General features: G+C 42.0%; 1 protein-coding gene across 6 annotated transcripts; it reads right to left on the minus strand.

Annotated features, from left to right (window-relative positions):
* Window positions 1-769: 769 nt before the first annotated feature.
* On the minus strand, window positions 770-10,758 carry LOC111857931 (heterogeneous nuclear ribonucleoprotein Q-like). Of its 6 annotated transcripts, none has more exons than XM_023839190.2 (12): window positions 10,526-10,689; window positions 9,034-9,193; window positions 8,135-8,253; window positions 7,924-8,031; window positions 7,226-7,339; window positions 6,811-6,987; window positions 6,578-6,713; window positions 6,153-6,358; window positions 5,766-5,915; window positions 5,564-5,685; window positions 3,891-4,254; window positions 770-2,446 (listed from the first exon to the last, which is right to left on the minus strand). In XM_023839190.2, exons 2-12 carry the CDS (start codon window positions 9,179-9,181, stop codon window positions 2,414-2,416), a joined length of 1,677 nt encoding a protein of 558 aa, XP_023694958.1. In that variant the 5' UTR covers window positions 9,182-9,193; window positions 10,526-10,689; the 3' UTR covers window positions 770-2,413. The 6 variants fall into 6 exon arrangements, with proteins under 6 accessions (XP_023694958.1, XP_023694957.1, XP_023694955.1 ...); XM_023839189.2 differs by having other exon boundaries at window positions 770-2,449; XM_023839187.2 differs by lacking the exons at window positions 770-2,446; window positions 10,526-10,689 and adding an exon at window positions 10,701-10,758 and having other exon boundaries at window positions 3,116-4,254.
* Between the last annotated feature and the right edge of the window lie 638 nt (window positions 10,759-11,396).

Genomic DNA, 11,396 nt, shown 5'->3' on the forward strand with positions numbered 1-11,396 from the left:
TTTTAAAAATATCAATCAAATCAGAGCATAAATGTACTAATGCGAGGCAGAATTTCTTGGGGAGGACGCTGCAAATACAGTAAAATAATAGATTCCAAGTCAATTGCAACAATATAACATAATTACAGCCATAAATTTTAATCATATTACATAAGCTCCATACAATTTGTGGTTGGAATTTCAGTACATTGAAAGGGAGTGAAAAACATTCTACCAGTTAAATCCAATTGCATTTGTATGTGAAAGAGAGCTGAATCAATGACACTTATCAGATGAAAAAGAAACTTAAGATTATGAATCAACACTGATTTTTCAAGATTTCTACTGCATATTTTTTTCCTCTGATAAGAGTTTATGAAAAAGCAAAAAAAACATACATGTATATAATTCCAACTATTCTCCAAGCTTAACAGGTTATCTTCTCATCAAGAATTATATTCTGATGCTCCCATCCTAATGCTTGCAGCAAAATTAACAGATTTCAATGTGATTAGGTATGCTCAAAAGTGCTCCACGTCAAAGCCAAAAATGAAGACAAAGGACAAAGCTTCATTTATTTATTTTTTGCAGCTTCTCACTCCATTTACAATGGTGCAGTGAATAATAATAATGAAACATTGTCAGACCAGGTACCTTTTCACATAGATATTTGGCTACTTCGATTAATTTTATTTTAGGGCCTGCCGGTGCTGCATACACGTACCAAGCACAGATTAAATAGGCCGATATTTAGGATGCCACAGCAGTAAAAGAAACAAGGACACCAATAAAAAATCAAAAATTTTATTACAAAAATAAGTTACACTCACTTCATCTAACAGTACAAAACAGTCTGCAGGAATGCAAAAGTTGTTGGCCACCAAATATTCACAACTGGTAATATTGCCCTAAGCAAATGCTTGTTGTAATGACACTTATAGGGAGGATGTCTCTGATGTATGAAGTTTGAATACAATATTTTAAGTGTAAACAGAAGCTGGAGTGCACTGGATGACCAAACAGCCTTGTCCAGTCTACTGCTACAGTGTAATGCCTGCTCGATATGCATTAACACAACATTCAGGGGTACTTAACAGACAAAAAAAAATGAAAAATGTTGTCGTTTGGATATCAGAATGTTAGCCAACAGAGTCATGTTGAATTAGGACAAGTCTATGAACAAACAATGGTTCTTACAACTGTGTATGCAACCTTTAAGGAAAACACGTTAATACTACAAAAAGGTTTATTAAAAAGAAACCACTCTTCCATTGGAAAAAACTGGGACATTGCAAGACTTAAAAGCAGTCAATGTCATTAGGATGTTACAAAAGTGTTGCCCCCCCCCTCCCCAACTGTCATATGACCATAATTATTTCACCTGAAGAAGCAAGGCAGCCAATTCAGTTAAAATGATGGAAGCAAGGCTTGTTCCGCCTCATCACATGAGACCATTTCACACGCCCAGTTTGACTGTTTGTAGCGTTGGGCCAACAGTGTATCTGTTGTCACCCTTGTGCATATTTAATATGGATGAACAAGCCCTGCTTTCATCAGTAAAGTCACCTATTTACAGCAAACCCCAGGCAGTTTAAATCCTCCATACTGAGGTAGTTAAACAGACCCTTAAAGTTCTGAAAAGAACCACTTTCCTGGAATGCCCGACTATTCCTGCCTTTTGGTTATACCCAGATCTACCAATCTTTGCCCCAAAGGTGCCCAAAACTAAACAATTAAGTGGATATTCCAGCAAAAATACCGTCAAGCTCCTCCAGGCCACAATAAATTCAAACTTAAGTGCAAAATGCATCTTACATTTTCAAACTCAGGTTCCTTTCAGGCATCATACAAGGGGAAATTCCACTCAAAACAAAGAAAGAACGTGTGTGTGCATTGTGTACATATATATATTTTGTGTGTGTGTGTGTGTGTGTGTGTGTGTGTGTGTGTGTGCGCGCATCTGTTTACGTACTCATACATGACTGGAACTGAGAACTGGTGCGTTGCTTCCCCTGATCTCGGAAGTCAACGCCTGTTGTACGTAGTCCCACTTTTCCTATATTGTAATATCAACAAGACAGGAACTGCATCCTTTTAAAAACTTTCCCATGATACCTTGAAGCACTTGAATGTAAGCCACAGCAAGGCCGAGGGAAAATGTCCAGACATCGATCACTCATCGCAGTGAGAAGTTCAAGCTTATGAACGGACTAAATCTCAGTGGAATTCCCCATTAACAGATTTAACTGATTAAAAGGTGTATTTTTAAAAGGTCAAAGGGAGATACAAGTGGCAGCTAAAAAAAAGTCCAAGGAAGTAGCATCTTGAGCATTGTACTATGATGGCTCTGGACAGACTGCTCTGTAAGGCCATCGCGTCGACCTTACCATCTCATCCAATGGCAGCCTCCGGTGTAACAAGTCAGTCTTCATAGTTACAGGTCAGGACCGGCCTCGACCCTTTTATCCTGCTAGCCAGGTGACAAAAGGAAGCGATTAGAAGAAAATCCACGACAGACACCCACACACACAGCAGGAGAGAAAAACACTCATTATAAAAGGTACGAGAGCAGCTCTGCACCAATGCCATTTTAACATGACTAGCTAACATGCTAATTTATTCTTGAAGGACAACTTCAGCCAGGCTTGTTTAAAAGCTATTGTAGTACATAAAGATCAATAAAAAAAAAGGCTGACAGGCACTGAACTCATGCACTCCAACCAGGATCAACTTATGAAATGACTCATTATCAAACTGTGCTTTTGACAACTTAGAAATTAGAAATTGTTTGTTAGACAGTTGTACTCAATCCAGACGGCAAATTTAGTTTAGTCTTTTTTTATATAGGATCGATATTGCTGTGAATTCAGTACATTACTAGCATTGATTATAGCATTTTGGTAAACACAGATCCTGCAATTCTAAAGTGATAACTGAAAATGATGCTTTTATAAACTTTCAATTTAACTTCAATTAAATTCAGTTTAAGTTAAAAAACCCAATGGTATACGAGGTGATATTTACAGCACGTCAATAATACGTGCAAACCTTCATTCGCCATATTTTGGCATGGAGTTGAACGACTGAATGCAAATTGAGAAGAGAGTTTTGCCCAAACACGAATTTGAAAACACAGTTTGTAGTTTAACACTGACTTGTGTACTTTTATTAAAGCAGACAAACAGCAAAGAATACAAGCCAAAACTAGGACTGAACGTCCTTATTAAAAAACAGAACAAGACAAGCTATTTTCTAGCAATATTATTGTTGTAACAAACATGGTTATTTATATTTGATACAATAAATTGATGTATTTTTTTGCTGTTAACCTACTTAGGACATGTGGAGAATACTTATTTTTTGAACATACATAAGACTATATGCTTGAGCACAGGAATGCAAGTTTAAAAATTTCCAGACCTAATTATTGTTTTATACCCGGAAAAAAAATGGTAAAATCAATTCGTCAGAAGTGGAGTGTATCTGCTGTTCAGTCCAAGTGGTTTAATAAAATATATACAAGTGGAATCTTGTCACCAATTTAAAAAAAAAGAAATAAAAATTATCAAAATACAAAAAGAAAACCAACATAAGTGGCAACTGTTCATATTTAAGGGTGGGTCGGTCAGAGACCGTCTCCCAAGTCTCTACACAACACTTCTGTAAATTGGAGCCCTAATCTTCTAGTTCCATTGTTGCCCAAAAGAATCCTGATAAAATTCCTGGTTGTCAGGTCTGTAACCATAGTTAGCAGAATTGTCACCACCATGCACCAGCGGCTGCTGAGCAATGGGCTGGGAGCCCCAGTTCTGATTATTGGTCTGGCGCCGCTTGGAATCTGGCTGGTTGTAAACGTCAGCTTTGCGCTTGCCTCCTACACTTTCACCGCGGCCGCCTCTCGCACCACGTACCCCGCGGCCTCTCGGGTGGACGCTCCCTCTGGCGCCTCGCATGCCTCTGCTCGGACCCAGGCCGCCCCGCAGTGAGAAGCCGGCCCTTCCCCTCGGCGGAGCTGCGGCAGCCCCCCCGCGGCCTCGGGGCGGGGCGACACCCCGGGAACCCCTCCCTTGGCTGGGGACCTGATAGTCATCGTAGGCATAGTAGGGGTCCTCGTAGCCGCCGCGGTAGTTGTGGTAATCGTAGCCATAGTCGTAGTAATAGTCTTCGTAACCGTAGTAATCGGGAGGGTAGGAGTAACCCCCCCTTCCTCCTCTGCCCCTGCCTCTCATAGGAGGTGGCACATATGATGGGCCGTAGTAATAGTAATCGTCATACCTGAGGCAAACAAGGTGAGGAAGATTGTTACCATCGACGGGTACAGATGATCACACGTTCCAAACAGGCGAACAAGGAAGAAATCAAGCAGCGTTACATTTAAGCACAATGTTAGCGCATCTAGACCAAACAAGAACAGTCACCATAGGGTAAAAATGACAGTGTACCATGTAGCACTGCTAACAGTGAAAAGGTAAACAGATTTAGCTAATTCCAGTGCATTTCTTAAAATTGGCAAATAACAAAAAAAGGCAATAAAACAATAGGGATCCAATGATAAAGAGCACCAGTAAAATCATAAAAAGAAAACCTGGAGAACATCACAGCCATCATCTGAGTCCCTTCAAATGCACACACATCTGTTCAAGACAAGTGTTATACTGAAGAACCATTTTACTACAACCATTGACAGAAATCTGCACAAAGTGCCATCACAGAAAGTTATGGCAGAGTTAGCCTGGATAAGTCAACCAAATCTAAAAGTACAGATACTCCTCTTCTTACGAACTTTCAGACATACAAACAAAGAGGACCGTAAGTCCAAATTGTGTTTATTGGTTGTACTTGCGTATACCCTTAAAATTATGTTGAATAATGACTTACGAACATTTCAAGTTACAAACGGCCATTCGGAACGTATCTAAGTCTTAAGTAGAGAAGTTTCTGTATTCTGCAGGGTGATTCCCATTTAGGAAATGCATCAAACCATTCCTGATCTAATACTTCAGTACATCATATAAAGCTCACTGAAGAGTCCAGCATCAACTAGCCAATGAAATAAACTACTAGCTTTTACTGCTGTTTAAATGTTGACCTAACAGTAGCTTACGGGGTGAATTTTTGCACAGTGACTAAAAATTTACCTTGAAGAGTTCAAAGCACAAGCTTTCCAACAGCAGGTAGGAAAAAAGCCACCCTACTTCTGACCTGTCAAACTGTGTGGTTTCAAAATAAAACAGCCAGGGACAATTTGATATACAACTACATATAATAATTCAAAGTCATTTCTCATTTTGGGACACAGGAACAACTTGCACAAACAAATTCACATACTACAAGAAAAGTGCCACGAGGCCTGATTAATTTAATGTCAAAACAACTCCGTAAAAGCCTAACTGCTCGCTTGAAACACGGGATCTTAAAAGCATCTTCGCCATGTTGACGTGCCAAGAGTGCATGCAGCCACAGATCATGAAAAGAAGCTGGGGAAAACTCAAGCAGCTCAACAGAACGTACAGCAAGCGGGTGCCATAAAGTCAGCTGGAACTTCTCCACCAGTTATTGATTCTTCTTCCCTCATTTTACTTACATTGTTGTTTTAGCATACTGCCTTTGCACTTTGCGTTCCCTCCTCTTCTGGTCGGGGGGCTTCGCAAAAACTATTTCAATGCTTTCTCCTTCCACATCTTTGCCGTTCATCTCAGCTAGCGCCTACGGAGAGGAAGAGGAGGGGAAAAATAAGCGTTGTCCAAGATAAGGGTGCCCAGCTAGGCATCTGATAGCAACTGTACCTTCACGGCGCCATCTCTCTCATCAAAGTGGATGAAGGCGTAATCTTTCAGTTTCTTTACCCGCTCCAGTTTACCAAACTGGCTGAATGTTTTCTCAAGGATCTCCTCAGTTACTGTGCAGGCAAGGTTTCGGACAAACAGAACTTTCACCTGCCAATCAAAGCACAATATTTAGGCCAAAGAAGAACAGACATCACACATTAAGGAATCCACAGCAGTTAAACACACACTTCCTTTGAAAATCCAAGTTGGGGTTGGCTACCTCAAACCACATTCACAACTCAAAAACAAACCATTTCAATTCCACAGCGGATACCACGAGCCGGGAGCCCACATCGCCCTATGGCTCGTCTTCCAGCTGAAGACCGTTCCCTTCAGGGTAGGTACCTTGGCCATGACCTCCGGGTCTGGGTCCTCAATGGGATCGGCCCACTCCACCGTCACCACATTGCCCCACACCTTCACCTTCCCGCTCATTAGTCTACGCCGTGCTTGGGCAGCAGTTTTGTGATCCTCGTACTCCAAGAAGCAGAAGCCTCTGTTCTTCTTCTTGTTATCCGGCTGATGGTACAATATTACATCACTGAGACCCTCTGGATGCAGGTGGCGTGGGGGGTGGGGATCAAAAAAGGGCAGCATGTCAATAAGGCGTGAGACCAATAGGCCTATGAGACTAGCCACGTCTAGACAACAAACAAAAAAAACCTCAACACATACAGTACGCAACTAAGGGTGCCACTCCTTCCTTTAGAAGCTTCATGAGAAGGAATCATCTTTAAATCTCCCTCGACTTTCCACTGTCATTGCTTTACCTGTGACTTTAGCAAACTCCTCCAAGATCTGCTCTTTCGTTTTGTTCTTGGGTATCGAGCCAACAAAGAGCCTGTTATTAGCAACAGATATGCAGACTCCTATGTGTTTGCCAGGCCGTATTTCACTGTTGTTACACTGCGGTGTTGGGGAGAGAGAGGAACATACCAACAGTTACCAAACTTGAACCTCTGCTCATCACCTTCTGTTTACCTGCATCTTCTGATCAACATACCAGCTTCACAGCCTCCTCAGCAGCTTCTTTAGTGCAGAAAGTGATGAAGGCATATCCGCGGTTCAGCCCGCTGAAGGGGTCCATCATTAGCCTCAGGTCCCATATGGGCCCGGCCTTCTCAAACTGTGGAACAAGCTCATCCTCAAATAAGTCTCTCGGGATTTTGCCTACAAATATCTGAAGAGAAGAGGTGACATCAGACCAAGGTCACATTTATCCTGCAATGTCATAGCAATGATTTGGTAACTCCAAGGTCAAGGCATTGAAATCGTCCCACTTTGCAGATGGATTGTCAAACCTTTGACTCTTTGTGCTAGTAAATCCAACCAGTTTAACAGATCTCACAATCTTTAGAAAGATTAGAAAGAAAGATTGAAATTGATGTGCACAGCAATTACGACATCAGCAGGCTTACCTCTGTGCCCACTGGGGACTGTGTTCCTGGGTACACAGACTCTGGAGGGGGACCTCCATATTTTCTCTGACCTGTGGTCACGTCTAGTGTGTAGCCAGTTCTCTCCAACAGGGCCTGTTTCAGGTTTAAAATTGTTTACGTCACACGGCACAAGCGGCTATAGCAACTAGTGTAACGAACAACTTCAACCCACTAAACAATTACAAATCTGCCAATCAATCAATCAGACGGTCCCAAAAGTCCACTTTGGGTGGGGCAAGATGGGTGACAGCAGGAGGTTCAAATGGAAACTAATTTTGCAGCCATAATTTTGCAGTCCTGTAGGACCGTCCTGCAACTGTCAAACCCCCAGAGGCTTTTACAAAGTTTTAAAAGCTTTTAAAGCCGGCTACAGCCACAGGCACTGGGCTTTAGCTCACAGAGGAGACCAAGCCTGTTTGCAACATAGAACAGCATTACTAATTTGCTGCTTAGCTTGTGATTCTATCCAAAATGCTCTAGAATACTGTTCCTCCATAGGGCTGTATATTTTACTAAAGCCAGTAAAGTCCACCATCTTACTTGATAGTACTACAGAAAGGGTCCCTCCAAGTACTCAGAGACAATGTCACAGATCAACACATCAGCCCTTCCCCCACCACGAGCATGGTGAGTGTTGACTTTAGCACATACACATCCAGCAAAAAGGAAAGACATACTTTGATTTTGGCTTCATCAGGTCCTTTGTTACTTTCCAATACTTTTGTCCCTTGTTTTTCCCGCTGCCGGTAGGTCTTCATTACTCCACACAGAAAGGCACTTTTGTTCTGTAAGGGAGGGCGAGACGATTTGTCTACAACAACCTGGAAATTTCGATTCTTGTCCTCTGAAAGACTTAACTACAGCCACAGTTCACCGATACACACTTACTTGTACATGTGAAAGGTCACTGTCCTTAAACTCTAGGAGTACTTGCAGAGCACCGTCTTCATTAAACTCTTTCAAAGCTTCAAGTGCCCGTTCGTCTAAGTCACTGTGTACTACCAAACCTGGAGAAGAAGAGGAAACATTGAAACTCTGACGACACCGAGAGAGAGCATGTTCCTGACCCACACTAAGAGGTCACATAAAAGCCGCAGTACAGAAAGCACTCATGGCACCTAACCAAGCTAGGTACCACAGGCTCAACAGGACAGAGAACTGACCTGTCAACACACAGATTTTCTACAACTGGAACAGGCAGAGAGCATGAGAATCAAAGTTGGTATCATAAATTACCCTCAATAAAGCCTGACGCTTTTAAACATATAATCTGTAGTTAATCGTACAGTTAATGGTGAACAGGAGCAGATTTTGTGGAGAACAGGAGCAGATTTTGTGAAGAACAGGAGAAAAACCATCAACAAAACTGTACTAAAAATCATAGAATCACATTGGAAATGATACTGCAGTAACAACGCAGCTTATTCACACAGCATGACAGCAGCTGCCACGCTTCTGTCGGCAGGAAGACTTGTGGTTTCAAACAGTTATAATTCTGTATGCCATTCGTCTCGCAGTCCACGGCTCACAAAGTCTCATCAATGATTGCGATGTGCTGCATCACATGTTCCACACGTTAGAAAGCACAAACTGGATTCAAACAAAACATCTGTGTGGGGAGGAAGCAGGTGTCTCTGTTTAAACACTGCAGTACCCATTTTGTTGGGGAACCACAAAAAGTTGCTTACGTATCCCAATTCCCACTTTCAAAAAGGGAAGAGATCCTCAGCGTTAAAGGACATGCAACTGCAAACGATAGCAAGGGTCCAAATGCTCGTGTGTCTTACCTGCTAGGTAAATTTCGTCTAGTTTTTCAGCAACTTTCTGTGGTAAACCAGCTTCTAACAAAGCCTGGAAGTGCTCAGAATGGGTAACTGCAGCAGACGTGTCCATAGGTTCTTCTGTACCATTCCTATTAATGTGTTCAGTGGCCATTTTTCCAGAAATCTGTGTAAACGCAATGAGCCAAATTAATCCAAAAATATGGTAATAAAAATAAAAATGTCTCATGACTTTAGATGTTGGGAAGGGAGTGCAGAGATAACCCTAGCAGATTGTGCTACAATAATCACAGTAATGCTAGTGATTATATCATTATGGTGCTATTATATACAACACAAATATGAACTCAAAGCCCCCCTGCTGTGGTTTTAGTCCAAATCCAAATAAATTATGACAAAGCCAATAAATTTGATACCATTTAAGGTACATTCCCAGTGAACCACAAGCATCAGCATGTACACCACAGAGAACCAAGTAAGACTGGATGTAATTACAGTAATTATTGGAGGAATTATACTGTTAAGTCCTCACAAAGAATACGGTTTACTTTCACTAACAGATCACTCTGTAAGTTACTGTTTGACAGGTCTCCTGCCCTGAGCCAGTTGGGGGAAGCTGAGAATATAGCAGCGCTGAACAATGCCCATTCACACTTTCATGGGCCAGTCCAACACGCTGTGCCGAGTCCAGCCCTAGTACACGTGTTTCTGCTTACCACCGAGCTTCCGGTTACTAGATAATATTGAGTACAAATTGAAAATGCATATTAATCATTTTATTATAACATTGGGAGCGGTGACTCGACCGGTTAATCCCAATGCAGGCTACTGTCATTAAAGCTTCCTGCCATACTCGTGATCAAAAATTAATTAAACGACAAACGGCTGATGACCCGTATTTTATTCCCCCAAAATCTAACCTTTATAACCGGTCCGCCGTCCACAAAAGTCCCCACGGAAATAGACTACTAGCTAACTGTTCAAAATATGGTATTTAACCGATTATCGCAGCAGGGCCCAAATAATCAACGCCCGTCAGAACGGAAAAAGCAAAATCTCCCCAGCTAATAACTTGTCAATTTACTTCAGAGATTAATAGATTTATCTAGGTACCTACCACCGTAAAAACAAAATTACATTGCCAAAAAGTTTAGAAGCTAGCCAGCTGAACAAAAAGTGTACAGGCTAAAAAGTAAATGAAAAGCAACCTGCTGAACGGCGGAAAGGCCACTCAACTAGACCGCGCTATTGAGAGATGGGAGGGTATACATTTACTACTGGTGACACTTTCCCACTAAAACTACATTTCTCTTTCTTTTTTAGTTTTTCCACTACTGTAAGCAGAGGCCTAGTGCGCAAACACAAGCGGAGTCCATTTTCGAACCGCCGGTCATGAACCCCCGGCCCCCAGACCGGTTACCACGCCGTTTCTACGGCACTAAGAGAGCCACTACTTCAGCTACGTTTTTGACACTTCAAATAAATATTTTTTTCCTACCTGCCGAATGGTGACTAAATCAAGTGGTGTATTTTTTAAGTTTATTATTTCTTTTTTGTTTGTTTTTTTAAGGAAATGTGTTTTCCCCAAAAATTAAAAATGGTGTGCAACTCCCCGGCTCAAGCCCGGCGCCGCGTTATCGCACAGAAAGATGCAAAATGGCGGTCGCGCTCACGCCGTACGCTCGCCTCCATCGCCGGGGTTTCTCGGAGAGCCGCGCACGGACTCGACTACTCGCCGTACAACCCAGGGAGGGGCCGTCTCCTTTTGGTGGGCGGGGCTTGCGTTAATAACAGGTGGAGCTCGCTCTTTTGCGCAGGCGCTTTGGTTGATCCACTGATCCGCGCATTCACAGTGACGGATGGACTGAATACTTGGTAATACTGTAATGTTTTGTATGGGCTGCATTCAAAATAAGTATACCGCTGCTAAATTTGACCTTGGTCTATATAATATTGGATTGGGAAAAATGTTTAAGTGGTGGGCGTGTTTTGATGCGTCTTTGCAAAGAGAATCGACCAAAAGGATCGCGGACCTGTTGGGGGAGGTTCTAGGAGTCAGGACATCCATCTATCTATCCATCCATCCATCCATTTTCTGTAACAACTTGTCTTATTCAGGGTCGTGGGGCTCCGATGGTAGGGTACAGGCGCAAGGCAGGGAGAGTCGGGACATCAGAAATGGAAACGGGACACAGCGGAGCACTGCTCTCTGAAAATAATATATATATATATATTATTTACACATATATATGTGTAAATACACATATACACACACACATATATATATGTGTGTGTGTGTATATATATATATATGTGTGTGTGTGTGTGTCTGTCTGTCTGTGTGTGTGTATATATGTATATATGTTAAA

Source organism: Paramormyrops kingsleyae, chromosome 14 (assembly GCF_048594095.1).
Source record: "Paramormyrops kingsleyae isolate MSU_618 chromosome 14, PKINGS_0.4, whole genome shotgun sequence".
Lineage (NCBI taxonomy): Eukaryota > Metazoa > Chordata > Actinopteri > Osteoglossiformes > Mormyridae > Paramormyrops > Paramormyrops kingsleyae.